This window comes from Papaver somniferum, chromosome 11, assembly GCF_003573695.1.
Source record: "Papaver somniferum cultivar HN1 chromosome 11, ASM357369v1, whole genome shotgun sequence".
Taxonomy (NCBI): Eukaryota; Viridiplantae; Streptophyta; class Magnoliopsida; order Ranunculales; family Papaveraceae; genus Papaver; species Papaver somniferum.
Genome location: NC_039368.1, coordinates 106,407,346 through 106,426,709, shown reverse-complemented (window position 1 = coordinate 106,426,709; position 19,364 = coordinate 106,407,346). Strand labels below are relative to the sequence as shown.

General features: G+C 36.5%; 1 protein-coding gene across 1 annotated transcript; it reads left to right on the top strand.

Annotated features, from left to right (window-relative positions):
* Positions 1-14,811: 14,811 nt before the first annotated feature.
* Positions 14,812-18,567, top strand: LOC113321842 (myosin-binding protein 7-like). Its single transcript, XM_026569770.1, has 4 exons — positions 14,812-15,055; positions 15,153-16,840; positions 17,820-17,866; positions 18,081-18,567. Exons 2-4 carry the CDS (start codon positions 15,434-15,436, stop codon positions 18,181-18,183), a joined length of 1,557 nt encoding a protein of 518 aa, XP_026425555.1. The 5' UTR covers positions 14,812-15,055; positions 15,153-15,433; the 3' UTR covers positions 18,184-18,567.
* Positions 18,568-19,364: the final 797 nt, after the last annotated feature.

Below are 19,364 nucleotides of genomic sequence, written 5' to 3'. Positions count from 1 at the left end.
ATAAAAACATTGCAAGATGAAAATTGTTGGCAATAGCAATGTGTAATCACAACATAGGCTATTCCAAACCCTAGTTATCCTTCTTAAAACACAAGAATAAATTCTCATAATAAGTTTCCTAGACACTAAGACCTCTGAAAAATTCTTTATCGTCCCCGAACTCCTTATCGTCAACAACCATTGGAACATAAGGTTGATGAAGAAAGGAGTCAATTCCAATGAACCTTCTTGACTGATGCCGAACCAGGTCCTTCTGAATTTCAAGAGTTCTTAGAACAATAGCCTTTATTTGCTGAATCTCCTTCATTGTTTCCTTCAACTCTTCAAGAACACCAGAAAATTTCTGAAGATTAGAGGGGATGGCCCTTGGTTTCTTCATATTCTTCCTTTTTCTCTTCAAAGTTGTAGAGGAAGGAGACTTATCTTTTTCCTTCATGATTGATGGCTTAACAATCATATTAACATCTTTTCCATCAAAAGAGATGATGCTTAGAGTCTCCATACAAGTATGGTTTTGTGAAAGAAATACACAAATAAAGCTCAACAAGCAATCTTGTGAAAAGGAGAGTTTTTCAGGGAAGGAAAAAGGAATGTTGGGTTACAAAACCTATATACAGAATATGATTCACATACGACCAATCCATAACCCTAAAGAAGGTAGAATTGTCGATTTTAACCCTCTTTCAATGACCAAAAAATGGAAACCTTTTCGATACCAATTTATGATATGAGAAGATCAACAGAATTCCGTAAAACAAAGAGAAAGAAAAATAAAAACAAAAATTTTCTTTTTGTAAAACCTGATTTGTGCTCATCTCTTGTCTCTATTAAAATCAGGCACATGAGACAATATGCACCTTCAACACAATTAAGTTGTACCGGGGTGAACAATAATCTATCCACCATACAATTCTTGTACGGAATTCTTAATACCCTTTTCACAGAATGTTTAGACCTTGTTATTTTCCGAAGAGGTCTAATTAATTCTTTAGAAATTAACTTTTTCGGAGAGGAATTGAGTTTTTTACTTACCTCGGGTGAATTAGACTTCTGAACAATTTTGAGCTTGTTTGCTTATCGATTTACTCTCCGTTGAAGTTTATTGACATATCTTATTTTATGTTTGTACTTGTAACACTTAGAGAGTTCATGACCTGTAAAAGTACAATAAGAACATGTCAGTGTGGAGGATGGTTCAAACACCATAGCTGAGCATGCTGCTAAGCAAATTGAGGTACCTGAAACATGTGAAATAGAATTTTCAGTAGACAGGGAAAAGTCCATTTTATCCTCCATAGTAGTTGACGAAGTTTCTCCAGGAAGAATATCAAGATTGATGTTCGTGTTGCTACAATTATCAAAGTCAATATTTTCACCAAGGAGTGCAACACTTGACTTTTCATCTTCATCTGAAACATACTATTCAGACATCTCATCAAGAGTTGCAGCAAGACCTTTGTTCCCAGTGCATTTTCTAGAATTTGGACACTCATTAAAAAAATGATCAAAACCTTTACACTTGAAGCACTATGGTCATCATCAGTATCGATGGTGTCCCTGTTTTTAGGAGGAGCACGGTCATGAGGTTTGACTGATAACCTGGGTTTATCTCTGATGAACCGTTTACTTCTCTTCAAAAGAATATCTCTAAACTATTTTGTGATCAGTGAAACTGAGTTGTCAAGATATTCATCTGATGAATCAGTCTCGAAAGGATCAACAACAGAGTTCCAACACTTTTACTTTTATCAAGCAATTTAGTGTTCTTTTGTGCTTTGAAAGCAATATCCTTCCCAGATTTGGATGTATGCTCATGATCAAAGATCTTTAACTTCCCAACAAGAGTATTTCTTGATAAAGTATTAAGGTTATTTCCTTCAACGATGGCATGCTTCTTGTAATCGTATTTGGATGACAACGATCTGGGAATTTTCATCACAATGTCCTTTTTAGGAGTAGTCATACCCAATGCAAAATATGCATTAACAATTTCATATACTTTGTGATTAAACTCATCAAATAAATCTTCATCGGCCATACGAAGGTTTTCCCAATCAGAATTTAGGTTTTGAAGCCTAGCTTATTTCTCAGAGGAACTTCCTTCGAATACAGTTTCTAAAATATCCCAGGCTTCTTTAGACTTAGTGCACGTAGTCACATGGTGCGGAAGATCTGGGGTAATGGCATGGATGATAGCATTAAATCCATCAAAATTTTGCTTTGCAACAAGAATCTCGGCTGTATCATAAGCACAAATATCCTTCGGAACAGTTACATCGCCTTCTGCAACAAATGAAGGATCATAACCATTAACTACATGAACCCATGATTCAAAATCACGCGCTTGAAGAAAGGCACGCATAGCAATTTTCCAGCATAGATAATTCGATCCATCGAAGACTAGTGGTACGTTTATAGAGATAGCGTCTATGTCCATAGATTCAAATTTCTACAAACATATACTTATGAGGTCTTAAAAGTGTTTGCCTGCTCTGATACCAATTGAAAAAGCGGGGGCTAACAGCCACACCCAATATTTCGTTTCGGCAATCAGTATGGACTAGCTACAAAATATTTCCAAGAGAATCAAATAGACAGTCAGACTCAATCAAGGAAAATATATCCAAGAGTTGTATCTCTATTTCTCAATGTAATCAGCAAATCAAACAGATAAAAATCCGCGAGCCTGATTATTATGAGAAACAAATTGGATGGTACCAAAGACCAATATCCAAGCGTCAATCAATAACCAAAGGTTGGATTTACCAATTGATTGAACTACGCACAACCTGTGATATTCCAATTGTATAAAAATGTAATGGGGAAAATAAATAACACATACACCATAATTTTTCTTAACGAGGAAACCACAAATGCAGAAAAACCCCGGGACCTAGTCCAGATTTAAACACCACACTGTATTAAGCCGCTACAGACTCTAGCCTACTACAAGTTAACTTTGGACTGGAATGTAATTGATCCCTAACCAATCTCACACTGATTAAGGTACAGTCGCGTTTCTTACGCCTCTGAATCTCATCAGAACTCTACGCACTTGATTCCCTTAGCTGATCTCACCCACAACTAAGAGTTTCTATTGAAAAAGCGGGGGTCTAACCTCACCATCCAATATTTTTCTTAGCAATATGTATGGACAAACTCGATTATACTTTTAAGAGAATCAACAGGACTCAATCAATTAAAAGTATATCAACGAGTTTGTATCTCTCTCTTGATTTGATTTACTCAAGCAAGAACTGCGAGTTCTAATCAAATACAAGGAATAACTTGGATGGTACCGAAGACCAATATCCAAGGATCAATCAATGGCAATCAACAAACAAAGGTTGGATTAATCTAATTGATGATCTAACACACAACCTGTATTATTTTAATTATAAAGATAAAACAATATAATGCAGAAATTAGAATAACACAGACACCAGAAATTTTGTTAACTAGGAAACCGCAAATGCAGAAAAACCCCGAGACTTAGTCCAGATTGAACACACACTGTATTAAGCCACTACATACACTAGCCTACTCCAAGCTAACTTCGTACTGGACTGTAATTGAACCCCAATCAATCTCTCACTGATCCAAGGTACAGTTATGCTCCTACACCTTTGATCCCAGCAGGATTCTGCGCACTTGATTCCCTTGGATGATCTCACCCACAACTAAGAGTTGCTACGATCTAAAATCGCAGGATTTGACAATAAAAAAATCTGCCTCACACAGACAAGTCTATCAAAGGATCAATCTGTCTCCCACAGATAAACCCTAAAGGTTTTGTTCCGTCTTTTGATAATAATCAAGGTGAACAGGAACCAATTGACAATCCGGTCTTATATTCTCGAAGAACAGCCTAGAGTTATCAATCACCTCACAACAATATTAATCATATGGTAGCGAAACAAGATGTTGCGGAATCAAAAACAATGAGACGAAGATGTTTGTGATTACTTTTTATATCTTGCCTATCAGAGATATCAATCTCAAGCCAATCAATCTGATTCTACTCGTACGATAGAAGATGCAAGATCAGATCACACAACTACGATAAAACTAGTATCGGTCTGGTTTCACAATCCCAATGAAATATTTAAGTCGTTAACCTGGTTTTAGAAGAAGAAAACTAAAGGTTAAAGGAGAATCGACTCTAGTATGCAAACTAGTATCACACGTAAGGTGTGGGGATTAGTTTTGCACAATACTTGATGTCTCCTTTATATAGTCTTTCAAATCAGGGTTTGCAATCAATGTTAGCTTAGTAATAAAGCATTGAATATTCACCGTTAAATGAAAACCTGATTTAGATTCAAGCTAATATTTCTCAACCGTTAGATCGAAAACTTAGCTTGTTACACACACTTGACAATGCACGCTTCTAGGTTTGTTAACCGTACCCAAACGTATGCACTTGTTGGTTCAACAATAGTTAACCAAAAGGTTAGCATATGAGCATTTCATATCAACCATGTTCTTCTTCACCATAACTAGTTCAAATGACTACAAATTAACTAGTTAGAGAGTTGTTCAATTGCAAGGAAATCTTATGTGCTATACAAGACACAATTGAAGCAAAGATGATTTGATTCACTTTAATCGGTTCATGAACTTTTATAGCCACGGTTTGCAAACTGCATTCCTTGGTATTTTTATGTTTAAGTTCAGAAATCATCTTCAGATATAAGTCCAGAATAAATTCTCGGGTATGAAAACTTCGCCGGTTCGCGGACTGAGTTCGTGGACTTAGTTTCACGCAAGTAGTTTGTCAACTCCAGCAGAAATTCTCGGGTTTGAGAACTTCGGCAGATCGCGGACTGGGTTCGCGGATTTGGCTCACGTCATTCTTCCGGTTCTCTTGATCAACAAAGTTCGCAAACTTTGGTTCAAGGAATAGGACTTTTACATAAATGTGTTTCCACAAAATGCTTATGTCCATCATTGGTTATGTAATCTAAACTCTCATTTCAATAATTGAAACATTCTTAGAGGACGTTATATAGTTGTTACATTATTTCTCGTCAAAGCAATTTTCAAGATGATTGAAACATATCATGACTTTCGTCACTTGGTAAAAATAAACTTGATTGAAGCGATAAGCTTACCAACACATATTTCGAGATATAGATAGGCGAGGTATATTCGGATCGAAATACCAAATGTGTATAATCCAAGTCTATATATGTGGCATACGACTTCTTGTCTCAAAGAGTAGGAGATAGAGTAGATAGACTTTTGAATGATAGATATGTCAAGTCTTCATATACCTTTTTATCGAGAAGTTCTACCGGTTCCTTGAGTAGTTCTTCTGCTTGTATGATGAATCGCCATGAAGTCCTTGATCTCAACTACACTTTCTATCCTAATCCGACACTTAGCTATAATAGACTATAAATCAAGACTTATAGTTTTGATCACTAACATTGACAAACATGCTTGAGATAGAAACGCATGCGAGTTCTACCAAGTAATGCTCTAACAATCTCCCCCTTTGTCAATTTAGTGACAAAACTATCAATATATATGGAATACAAAAAAGATAAAGAAACTTTAGTAGCTCCTATTCAACATGTCTAATCTTCAACATTCCTCGAAATCTTCGTCACTTCCAAGTACTCCAATGATCCCAAAGTTTGTAAGTTTAGCATCACCGTTGTTGAAGATCCGTAGCTATAACAATGAGAAAACATTGATCTCGATCATTGTTATACAGTGTCATAATATTATTACACAGTGTCAAGTTCAATTGTATCACAACTTCAACAATAATACTATGGTGATATGTATCACTCCCCCTTAGTTAATACTCCATCTTACATGGAAACCACTCACCCTTACATAATGATCCGAAAACCATATGTATTTGTAGTATGAACTACATATTAATTATATCCCTTTTTGTCAATAAAGTTTGCAAAGGTACAAGAACGGGATCATAATGAAATTTCCGAGAGAGACATTTCATGACAAAAGGAAAAAATACAAACCAACTAATTTAGATGCAATCATAAATCCGAAGCTAAATGCATTCATCAAGGAGTTTAAAGATACAAGATAACCCCTCTAATATTCCACAGTCGCACACTCCTCAAGATATGACCATTAAGCACAAGTTCAAAAGAACTCTCCCCCATTTGATGTCATTCTCGAAAGAACAACAAGAGCGACCTTAATTTCAAAAGAAAAGAAGGATTTTATTGGACACCAAAAAACATGAGAATGATTTTCTATATCCAAAAAACTCGATCAAATTAATCACAAGTAAACCTATGATTAATTTAATTGGAATACGCAATCAAATTAAACACAAGAGGTGATCAATTCAATTGATTATGCTCAACATAAGAAAAATTTCGGAGCAATAACTAAATAACCAAACAAGATGATTAATTTAGTTCAATATGCTCGACATAACATATCTCGCGGAACACCAACTAAGCTAATAAATAAACTTGGTTGTATAGTGCTCCACATAAGATGCATTACGGAGCCTCATAGTAATATATAAAAATATGGATCAGGGGTGATCAATACTGCGGAATACACAAGGATTCATTCTATCTTTAATCACTATTTGCATAACGACAATTAATAGACATAATCCTTAAGAACAAAAGATTTTAACCTATCTTCCATCAAATGTTTGACAATATAGGCTTAACTTTTGTATTTGTCAAAAGTCTATCCATTCTTTTACCAGTAAGTGAATACCGATCACAAACGACTTTACTTTTGACATAGTATGGGACAAACATAGTTCATGGACGTAAACACCAATATCCCATGACAAATTGCAATATATCAAATCATAAAGATTAATACTGCAAAAACAACATCCTCCAAATATTTTTAGAATTTAAATCAATAAACCTAAAAAAAAGATGAAAAATAATAGCTATGTGTAGTCACAATCATTGCTATTCAAGCACTAGTTATTCTTCCAACTAAACCAAAAAGAAGACATACTAGGAACAATGTCTTTGATAGATTCCTTATCATTCCCGAACTCCTTGTCGTCAACAACCATTGGAATATAAGGTTCTTGATGTTCTTTGGAAATTCAGAAAGCCCTGGTTCGACATCATCAGCCAGGAAGGTTCGTTCTTACTTCCTTCAACTCATCAAGAACATCAGAAAACTTCTGAGAGTTAGAAGGGATAGCCCTTGGCTTTCTTGTATTCCTCCTCTTTCTTTTCAAGGAAGGAGTTACTGGAGATTTTTCTTTTTCCTTGATTGATGGATTAACAATTATATTGACATCTTTTCCATCCAAAGACATGATGGTTAGAGAATAATTATAAACAATTGGTTTTTGTGAGTGGAATTCACAATCTCATCAAGCAGTCTTAAGATATAAAGGATATCAGAGAGGAAAAAGGAATGTAGGGTTCGCAACCTTTAAAAAGGTTCGTGGACGCCCAACTCTAAACCCTATAAAGAGTAGAATTGTCGATAATAACCCTTTACTTTATTTGATAGACAGGAAAAACAAACCTAAAAAAAACTTTTCCTAAAGCCTGAGCGGTACACAATCTTATCTATTTTGATCAGGCACATGAGACAAGATTTACCAAACAACACAATCAATTTGTGTTGTGGTGAACAACAATTTGTCCACCATTTTCCTCTAGAGAGGAATCCTCAGACTTCTGTCTATCAAAGCAATTTGACCATACCTTCTTCTCTAATGGTCTTATTTTGTCTTTGGAAACCAACTTCTTAGACGAAGATAAAATCCTACATACCTCAGTAGTTTTCTGAGCAAGTTTAAGCTTCCTTGCCAATCGATTTGCTCTTCGTTGAAGTTTGTTGGCGTGCCTCACTTGATGTTTGTACTTGTAACATCTTGATAGTTCATGAACTTTCTGAGAACAAAACAAGCACGTCAAACTTGGATAGTATTCAGGCATCTGTGGTGTGAACGCAGCTAGACACATAGTAGATCCTGAACCATTACAACCAGAGTTTCCAAAGGATGGGTCAATGGATTCTTCCAACTTGATTGGATTCTCCTCTTCATCGAAACCATCAAGGTTGATATATGTATTGCTACAACTATTAAAATAAATGTTTTCACATAGAAGACCAACACTTGATTTTCTGTCTTCATCAGAATCATAGATCTCAGACATCTCATCAAGTGTTACAGCAAGACATTTGTTCCCAGTGTATTTTCTATAATTTGGGCATTCGTTTCCAAAATGACCAAAGCCTCTACACTTAAATCACTGTGGCATATCCTCGTCATCAGCTTCGTCAGCATCCCTGTTTTTAGGAGGAACGCGATTGTGAGGTTTATCTGATGACTTAGGTTTGTCTCTTGAAAAACGTTTACTTCTCTTCAACAGAAGATCCCTAAACTGTCTTGTGATCAAGGAGACTGATTTGTCAAGATCTTCATCCGAAAAAATCATCCTCAGACCGATCATCCTCAGAGACATAAACACTTTTACCTTTATCTAGTAATTTAGTGTTCTTATGTGCTTTAAAGGAAACATCCTTTCCGATTTTGGATGCTTGATCATGATCAAATATCTTTAGCTTTCCAACCAATGTATTTATGGAAAGATTATCAAGGTTATTTCCCTCAACGATGGCATGCTTCTTAGACTCGTATCTAGATGGCAGCGATCTGAGAATTTTCATCACAATGTCCTTTTCAGGAATAGTCTTACCCAATGCAAAAGATGCATTAACAATTTCAGACACTCTGTGATTAAACTCATCAAATGTATCTTCATCTGCCATACGAAGGTTCTCCCAATCGGAATTAAGATTTTGAAGTCTAGCTTCCTTTTCACTGGAGTTACCTTCAAATACGGTTTCTAAGATATCCCAAGCATCTTTAGACCTAGTGCAATTTGACACATGGTGCTGAAGATTTGGGGTAATGGAATGTATGATTGCATTCAAACCGTCGGGATTTTGCTTTGCAGCAAGTATCTCGGCAGGACTGTATTCACCAATATTCTTGGGAACGTTTACATCTCCAACTGCCACAACGGGAGCATCATAGCTATTAATAACACATACCCATGGTTGAAAATCACGTGCTTGAATAAAAGCTCGCATAGAAATTTTCAACCATAAGTAATTAGAGCCATCGAAGACTGGTGGTACGTTAATAGAGATATCACCTCTGTCCATAGAGTCAGATCGCTACAAACACATACTTGTAAGGTGTTGAACGTGTTTGCCTGCTCTGATACCAATTGAAAAAGCGGGGGTCTAACCACACCACCCAATATTTTGCTTAGCAATCTGTATGGACAAACTCGAATATACTTTTAAGAGAATCAACAAGACTCAATCAATTAAAAGTATATCAACGAGTTTATATATCTCTCTTGATTTGATTTACTCAAGCAAGAACTGCGAGTTCTAATCAAACACAAGGAATAACTTGGATGGTACCAAAGACCAATATCCAAGGATTAATCAATGACAATCAACAACTTAAGGTTGGATTACTCTAATTGATGATCTAACGCACAACCTGTATTATTTCAATTATAAAGATAAAACAATATAATGCGGAAATTGAAATAACACAGACACCAGAAATTTTATTAACGAGGAAACCGCAAATGCAAAAAAACCCGGGACCTAGTCCAGATTGAACACACACTGTATTAACCCGCTACAGACACTAGCCTACTCCAAGCTAACTTCGGACTGGACTGTAGTTGAACCCCAATCAATCTCTCACAGATCCAAGGTACAGTTATGCTCATACGCCTCTGATCCCAGTAGGATTCTGCGCACTTGATTCCCTTGGCTGATCTCACCCAAAACCAAGAGTTGCTACGATCCAAAATCGCAGGCTTTGACAATAAACAAATCTATCTCACACAGACAAGTCTATCAAAGGATCAATCTGTCTCCCACATATAAACCCTAAAGGTTTTGTTCCGTCTTTTGATAATAATCAAGGTGAACAAGAACCAATTGATAATCTGGTCTTATATTCCCGAAGAACAGCCTAGAGTTATCAATCACCTCACAACAATGTTAATCGTATGGTAGCGAAACAAGATGTTGCGGAATCACAAACAATGAGACTAAGATGTTTGTGATTACTTTTTATATCTTGCCTATCAGAGATATCAATCTCAAGCCAATCAATCTGACTGTACTCGTACGATATAAGATGCAAGATCAGATCACACAACTACGATAAAACTAGTATCGTCTGGCTTCACAATCCCAATGAAGTCTTTAAGTCGTTAATATGATTTTAGAAGAAGAAAACCAAAGGTTAAAGATGAATCGACTCTAGTATGCAAACTAGTATCACACGTAAGGTGTGGGGATTAGTTTTGCACAATACTAGATGTCTCCTTTATATAGTCTTTCAAATCAGGGTTTGCAATCAATGTTAGCTTGGTAACAAAGCATTCAATATTCACCGTTAGATGAAAACCTGATTTAGATTCAATCTAATATTTCTAAACCGTTAGATCGAAAACTTAGCTTGTCACACACACTTGACAATGCACGTTTCTAGGTTTGTTAACCGTACCCAAACGTATGCACTTGTTGGTTCAACAATAGTTAACCAAAAGGTTATCCATATGAGAATTTCATATCAACCATGTTCTTCTTCACCATAACTAGTACAAATAACTTCAAATGAACTAGTTAGAGAGTTGTTCAATTGCAAGGAAATCTTATGTACTATACAAGACACAATTGAAGCAAATATTATTTGATTCACTTTAATCGGTTCATGAACTTTTATAGCCACGATTTGCAAACTGCATTCCTTAGTCTTTTTAAGTTTAAGTTCAAAAATCATCTTCAGACATATAACCTTCTCAAGTTCGTAGACTAGGTTCGCGGACTTTATTTACCGGGCAGAGTTTACAAACTCCAGCAGAAATTCTCGAGTATGAGAACTTCACAGGTTCGCGGACTGAGTTCGCGGACTTAGCTTCACGCAAGTAGTTTTTCAACTCCAGCAAAAATTCTCGGGTTTGAGAACTTCGGCAGCTCGCGGACTTGGCTCACGCCATTCTTCCGGTTCTCTTGATCAACAAAGTGCGCAAACTTTGGTTCAAGAAATAGGACTTATATATAAATGTGTTTCCACAACAATGCTTATGTCCACCATTGGTTATGTAATCTAAACTCTCATTTCAATAATTGAAACATTCTTAGAGGACGTTATATAGTTGTTACACCATTTCTCGTCAAAGCAATTTTCAAGATGATTGAAACATATCATGACTTTCGTCACTTGGTAAAGATAAACTTGATTGAAGCGAAAATCTTACCAACACATATTTCGAGATATAGATAGGCGAGGTATACTCGGCTCGAAATACCAAATGTGTATAATCCAAGTCTATATATATAGCACACGACTTCTTGTCTCAAAGAGTAGGAGATAGAGTAGATAGACTTTTGAGTGATAGATAAGTTCAAGTCTTCACATACCTTTTTGTCGAGAAGTTCCACTGGTTCCTTGAGTAGTTCTTCTGCTTGTATGATGAATCGCCATGAAGTCCTTGATCTCAACTACACTTTCTATCCTAGTCCGAGACTTAGCTATAATAGACTAGAAATCAATACTTATAGTTTTGATCACTAACATTGACAAACATGCTTGAGATAGCAACGCATGCGAGTTCGACCGAGCAATGCTCTAACAACTATGACTCAAAGTTGAAGACTTGATAAACAAATCTATCTTACACAGAAAAATCTATTGAATAGATAAATCTGTCTCCCACAGAAATACCTACGAGTTTTTGTTCCGTCTTTTGATAAATCAAGGTGAACAGGAACCAATTGATACACCGGATTAATATTCCCGAAGAACAACCTAGTAATATCAATCACCTCACAATAATCTTAATCGTATGGTAGCGAAGCAAGATATTGTGGAATCACAAACAATGAGAAGAAGATGTTTGTGACTACTTTTTATCTTACCTATCGGAGATTAAATCTCGAGAAAATCTTTGAGAAGATAGTACTCAATACGATAGAACAAAGTAAGATCAGAACACGTAACTATAGCAAAAATAGTTGGGTCTACCTTTAGAATCCCAATGAAGTTTTAAGTCGTTAACCTATAATGGTTTTAGGAAAAACCTAGGTTAAAAGAGAATCGATTCTAGTCGCAAATAATATCACACGAGAGGTGTGGGGATCAGGTTTCCCAGTTGCTAGAGTTCTCCCTTATATAGTCTTTAAATAAGGGTTTGCAATCAATGCTATCTTGGTAATAAAGCATTCAATATTCACCGTTAGATGAAAACCTGATTAGATTCAAGCTAATATCTTTTAACTGTTAGATTGAACTTAGCTTGTTACACACAAATGAAATGTGCCTTTATTTAGATATGGGTAACCGTACCTAAACGTGTACACATGGTTGGCTCAACAATAGTTAACCGAAGTTAGCCATATGAACACTTTCATATCAACCTTCATCTTAATCACAACTAGTTTAAATGACTCAAATGAAACTAGTTATAGAGTTGTTCAATTGTTTATATTCTCATAGAAGTATACAAGACACAATTGAAGCGAAATCGATTTTGATTCACTCGAATCAATTCATGAACAATTTTCCTCCTTCCCATCTTTCCCCACGGAACATGAACATGCAGGTTTTGTTCCCATCTGAATCGGAAAGCAAATCCCAAACTATGGACGTGATTAATCAAAGTAACCCCTAATTAGTACATACACAAACGAATTACATTAAGATCAATCAAAATAATCCCTAATTACGTAGTACATACACAGTACAAAAACCAAAGAAATAGTATCAAACTAATTCCTGATTACAAATGATTAATCAAAATAATCCCTGATTACAATATTTCCAACGTATATGCCAAAATCAAAAACATGGAAAAAAAATAGATCCAACTTATTTGATTAAGAAAAAATAGATCCAACTTATCCGATTTGATTCCAGCGATTTCATTAGCTTGACGACAATTGATGTCCAATAATCCATATTAAAAAAAAATCCGATTCAATCTAGCTCTGCGGTCGCTTCGTGCATGATAACATTTTGAAGGAGAAATATAGAGAATGATAAAGGAGGCACAAAGAGAAGGATTTTCCATTTGATTAGAGTTAGTATAGTTATATGGATAAATACTTTATATACATGAAAAAGGGAAGAATAAAAGACTATCCTTTTGGACCGCACATCCATGAGCCATAGGTCCTGTAACATTCGTTTGATTTTTTTTCTTTTTCTTAGAAATACTGCTACCAGTCACTTGGTAAAACCTGTTCAAAACCGGACTGGTTTGTGTGGGCCATTGGTTGGACCGTCCGGGTCACCCGGTTCTCTGGTTTTTTAACATGTTACTGGATCTATGTTGAACCAGACCGTTTTTCATATTGGGTCATCGATTTACCGGTCCAACCGGTTGGTCCGGTCCGATTTTTAAAACACTGTCTGATGGTTCTCATACTCTCTCCCGGTGGGAAAGTCGGGATTAGAACCCTTATAATTACTTAGAAATCCTAAATGGGGAGAGTAGTCTAGGGACCACCATACATACTTACATGGGTGTATTGGATCAGGATTTATCTAGATAAAATTAGATATTAGTTTTACCCGAATCTAGTGGATTTATAATGTTTTTTAAAGAATCTTTAAGATTCTTATAGATATATGATTCTGGATTATAATGGATTGTCTCAGGAGTAATTTGTTTTTTAAAAATTGAAGTATATTACCAATTAGTAATATATTTGAAAAAACCAAGGTCATCATGATTCCCTTAAAAAAAAAATCCAAAAGTGGAGGTGGGCGGTGGTGGTTGGTGTGTGTGGTGGTGGCGGTAATGGTGGTGGTGGGCATGGGCGGTAGTGACTGGTGTGTGGCGGTGATGGTGGTGGAGGTAATGGTTGGTGATGGAGGCGGTGGTCGATGGTGATGGTTGTGTTGGTGTTGGTTTGTGATATGTGGTTGTGGTGGTGGTGGAAAAACATAGCATGTTGTGATAAAAAAAAAAATCCATAAGAATCCATGAAACTCTTGTGGTTTGGGTTAAGATTGATATGAGATAATAACATACATATTTTGCCTACAACTATCCATAAGAATCCATATATATCTTGTCCCATAACTATCCTAAGAAATCCTAAATAAATTGAATACCTAAAATATTTGTGGAATCTAAAACAATCCTAATTGAATACCTTGGATATTTAATGATTCCTTGTATATTCTAATTGAATACATGAGATTTTTTAAGATTGTTAAATATCCATATAAATCCTAATCAAATACACCCTTGTTAGCTATTTGTACCTCGTACGCTTTGCACTTGATTGCGATAATAGTCGTTCTTGATAACTAACCGTAACTAAAGCACCAATCTAGGAAAGGGTTAAATAAATAGACAGGGATGATTATGGCTTAATCATAGATGAGCGGAAACAAAGAAAGAGAAAAAGGGTAATCTCTCGCACGTTGTAACGAAACGGCAAGAAATCAATGAGTCTTTGATTGACTGGTCATACAAAGACACACATGACGTGATGATGGCAAAAATAAAGCGAGGTCTCGTTTTACAGTGGTTCCATACACACCGCTTATAATGTACCACCACTCTCTCAATGCCACGTTGACATCATCATAACTCATGCAAGATTATATCTGGGACTAGTGCCGAAACCGTCGGATTTATATCATCTAAATGTGGGACCCACAACAACTAAATGATGCAGGATTTATGATGGTGTGACTCTGTCACATCAAAACTTTACTCGAAAAACACCCGCCAGTCAATAATTTCTTCTTTCTGTGTGTGGGAGAAAAAGAAAAGAAAAGAAAAAAAAAAAGAAAAGGGGTGTGCAAATCGACAGAAGGAAGAAATCAACATAAATGGAAAGAAGATAAAATTTCTCTCTAGGGTTTTAAAATTTTGTTAATTCCAAACGACATTCTTGCTAATTCCCGATGTTTGGAGGAATAAATCAGGTTTGGTCGTTTGCTAGTTTCCAGATCAAGAGAGTATCATCTTCATTTTGAATTATCCTTCGTCTTTTCTGGTTCTTCATCGAGGTAAGAAAACATCTTTGATTAATTGTTGATTACATGTTGAAATTTGATGTTTAGGATGGTCGATTGTGTTGTTGATTAGCCGTCCCTTCTATTCTAGGTTTGATGTTGAAGCACGACACGAAAACTGGATAGGGATTTCTTCTTGTATACCGAGCTAGGGTTTCATCATGTTTTTCAATTTGTCTGTATGGAATGAGTATTTGTTGATCTGGAGAGACAGCTGGGTGTTGTTTTGAACTTTGGAGAGTATTTGAAGGAGTTCATTTTTATTTATTTTTTAAATAGGATCTTTACTTTGAAGGAAGCCATTTTTTTAAGTTTCACGTGGTTTCAATTGGGTAATGTTGGTGGTGGTTAAAGTTTGATGCCTGTGGAATTATGGAGTCGTCTGCAATTATGGCATTGCCTTCAAGTAAAATGGAATGCTCTAATTGTGGTTGTAGTTGTTCACTAATTAACAACTTAGCTGCTTGTTCTACTTGGAATCGTACTGTTAAGAGAAAAATAGATGAGATTGAACTAGGTAGAAGAGATGGGCAACATGATTCTGAATTTGATGTGGTTGCTAGAGTTGAAGTTGAGAATGAATGTGATGCGTTAAGAGAGGCTCTAAGTAGCCAGCAAGAAAGCATACAGGAGCTTTACATTGAATTGGAAGAAGAGAGAAATGCTTCGGCGTCAGCAGCAAATGAGGCTATGTCCATGATACTTAGATTGCAAAGGGAAAAGGCTGAGGTCACCATGGAAGCTCGGCAATTCAAACGGTACGCTGAGGAGAAAATTGCGCATGATCAGCAGGAGATTCTTGCTCTTGAAGACATGGTGTTTAAGAGAGAAGAAGTTATTCAATCTCTTAGTTGTGAGGTGCAGATGTATAAACACAGGATGATGAGTTATGGACTCACAGAGGATGAGGCAGAAGGTTCAAAGGGTTTTTATGATTCTAGACAGGAGGACACGGTTGAGAACACTGATGCAGAGTTTGAAATACCTCCATATGATTATCCTCCCCTTAGATGCAACATGAATGTGGCTCACGAAGGTCCTTCTGATTTTGGGGATGTTGCGGATGTTGAGAAGTACGCCCCTGCTGAAAACCCATTCGCCACTTTCGGTGATACTCCTCGTTCCAATTTCAGTGACACCCCACGAGTCATTTTTGGGGAAACCCCTAAAAGCAGCACCAAGGTTGTTTTAGAAAAAGTAGTAGTTGGGCAATCCCCAAGGCGAACAAGACACGTTAGGAAGTCATCAATGGAAAGTTCAAGTTCATTTTCAGGGTTGGTTAAAGAGATTGGTCCGGATTATTACCGTAAAGAAAGTCCAAGGCCTAGTAGCAGCTTTAAAAAGATGGATTATTTCTCTCAAACAGAGGATTGTTCTAATTTAAGAAAGGAAGATAACATTCCTGACCTTAGAGATGATATGAGCGATCGAGTCTACACAATTGATTCTATTCATCTTGGAACACACAATAACAATACTGTTGGGTCCAAAAGTACTATTGGTGTGTACGATGAGTACGTAACCACTCCAAGAGATTCATTGTATCAGACTGATATAGGGGATCCAGATATCAAAAAACTTTACACCAGACTTCAAATGCTTGAGGCAGACAGGGAATCAATGAAACAGGCGATTATTTCAATGCGTACTGAGAAAGCTCAGTTGGTAATATTAAAGGAACTAGCTCAGCAGTTATATAGAGACATGTCACCAGAAAGAAAGATGCCTGTGAGGAAGTCATCATTAATAGGGACCTTCTCCTTCATGTCAGCGTTGAAGGTGATTCTGAGCTCCCTTTAATGTGTTTGTCAAATCTATATTCCTGTTGGCTTTGTCACATGACTCATATTTTTACTTTATTTTTGGAGTTCTTTCTTTCAATCTGTTTGCATGCTCCTTTGGTTCCGAGACTGCTGTGTTGTTTCTTTCCATCTGTTGCCTCTGTCATATCTTTATTTTATCATTCCATTTCTGTTTCAATCTGTTTGTATGCTCCTTTGGTTCCGAGGCTTCTGACCTATGACCTATCCACCTGGTTCATCTTAGAGTTTTAATGTGCTGTTTTATCATCAATTTCAGTATCTTTGTCTTTTTAATTAAACTATTGAAACTTGAATGTCTAGGAGAACTTTGGTTTAATATACTATTCTCAGAAGAGAGTTCTAGACACTCAGAAAATACCATTATTTTATGAAAATAATAACCAGCAAATTTAGTTCTGTAGGCAGGCATGAAGAACATGACTTCTTTTGTAGTTACTCTGCGGCAACATTGTACGAAGGGTCACAAAATTTAGTCCCGCTATAGCAATAATGTTACTTTTCGCATCATGAAGTTGCTTAATTTTACTTTTCACATCATGAAGTTGCTTAATGTTACTTTTCACATCATGAAGTTGCTTTATGTTACCTTTGACATCATGAAGTTGCATAACCTCTCTTTCCCTTTTTCGACTTATATATTCAATTCCATTCTATGTAAGCGAACATGTGAAGTTCTCAGTGAAATAAAGCCTTATGCTGCTTCTTGAATTCAATACTAGAGAGCTGAGATAGGAGCATATTGGGCAAGCTTGAAAAATAAATACCGAGGGAGTTGGAAAATTTATCACATGATCCTTATTCCTTAAGTTGAGCTCATAAAGATTGAGATGATGAAGTTTTAGCTTGATATTTTGCAGTGCTGCCGTTGAGTTGCAATTCTATACCATATAGCTTCTTTCTTAAAGACTTAAAACCTTTACTTCATTTGTTTACAGTGGATTGTTTCCCTTGTTTTCTGGAAAAACAAAGCACAGCGAAGCAAGTAAGTAACTCGTGGCCTGATATTTGAATATTGTGTCTTATTTGTTGGAGGTTACATGCCCCTTCATGTGCATGGTGAAATCTTGCTTTTACACTTATTGGGGACACATAAAAAAAAGAACACCAGTGATTATATTTATGTTCTGCCATATTAAATGCAGGTTAGTAAAACACCCAACTGACATTTGGCTGCTATCGATTGATATTTATGGCAGGTACATGTTTGGCTTGTCTGCAAGTAATGTGGGTCTATTATTGCTTCTTGACAAGAATCCCCATATGAAACAATGGCGATGTCTCACAAGAGCCCAAATGTGAAGAAACTTTCTCAAAGAGTTGCAGTACGCAGGGATAGATATGCAGAGCCAATGCTCATTTTGTCTGATCGTGTGGATTCTGTTCTGTTTATGTATTCCTGTTAGAAATTTAACTTCTTTTTATTTTTTGGAGAAACTCCATGTGGGTGCAGGTTTGGGAGTTCGATTGGTTTGTGCAGTATTGTCTTGTAAATCATTTCTTACGGTTGAAGAAAATTTCTTCATGGGTTTGGTTGGACGGGCATTGATTATTTTTTTAGGTTTTGGGGGCTGTCTAGATTTATACCACTATAACTCTAGGCATGCCTTTTTGAACATCCTCGTGTACATTACATTCGTCTTATATGGTTTTGTACTGTATCAAAACTGCGGACTTCAACCTCTATCTACGTATGGTTTTGTAGTGTATCAAAACCGCCGACTTAAACCTATCTAGCGGATTCACGCTGTACATTGATGACTAATCGTTGAACATCTGACTTTCTTTGATTTACCAAAGTTGGAATGGAGTGAGTTTCCGTTTAGTTACTTTAGTACTCCGAAAAATCAATCCTGATTCTGGTTTTTTTAACAAACGCAACCCTTGGCAACAATGAGATGTGTGGGTTCAACCATCACAGTGCGTCAGTGCCCAAAAGGACCAAAACAAGCAAATGATAACTCTATCATGCTAAGACTGACTACAATGCTACATCCTGTATTTTGGGTTCAGGAATCGATCCTACTATCATCGGCTAAATTAATTTCTTTACGACTGAATTCTCATAGCCAAGGGAGAAGATTAATGTCAGAATCAACATATACAATTGATACCACTGAAATCACCAAGTTCCACTGCTACTAGCTTAAACACATTCATTCATATGTATTCCCTTGGTTCTGCGTGCATTGTCTGCAAACTGATCAGGGCCAACTTATTGACGCAGCATTATATAACCAGGACCGACAGAAAACTAGCCAATTAGGGAGAGAAACAAATATACAGATCCCCATGACATATTCTTACCCAGAAATCCTTGTTTATTATCCCAACAAATTGTGCACATGACCGTAGCACAGAAGGCCAGAAAAAACTGGAACTGCAACACAATAAAAGGACAAGCCATTGCTTGATTGGCCTGGGCATAAGCAACTTGGGTGCTCACAAGAAGGAACTTAAACTGCAGCTGCAGCTGCAGCAAT

Bases quoted from the DNA above. Each gene is read 5' to 3' on its own strand.
- LOC113321842 (XM_026569770.1), top strand. From the start codon at position 15,434: ATGGAGTCGTCTGCAATTATGGCATTGCCTTCAAGTAAAATGGAATGC. The intron at 16,841-17,819 runs GTGATTCTGAGC...ATTTGTTTACAG, and splicing joins CCTTCATGTCAGCGTTGAAG to TGGATTGTTTCCCTTGTTTT. The intron at 17,867-18,080 runs GTAAGTAACTCG...TATTTATGGCAG, and splicing joins AACAAAGCACAGCGAAGCAA to GTACATGTTTGGCTTGTCTG.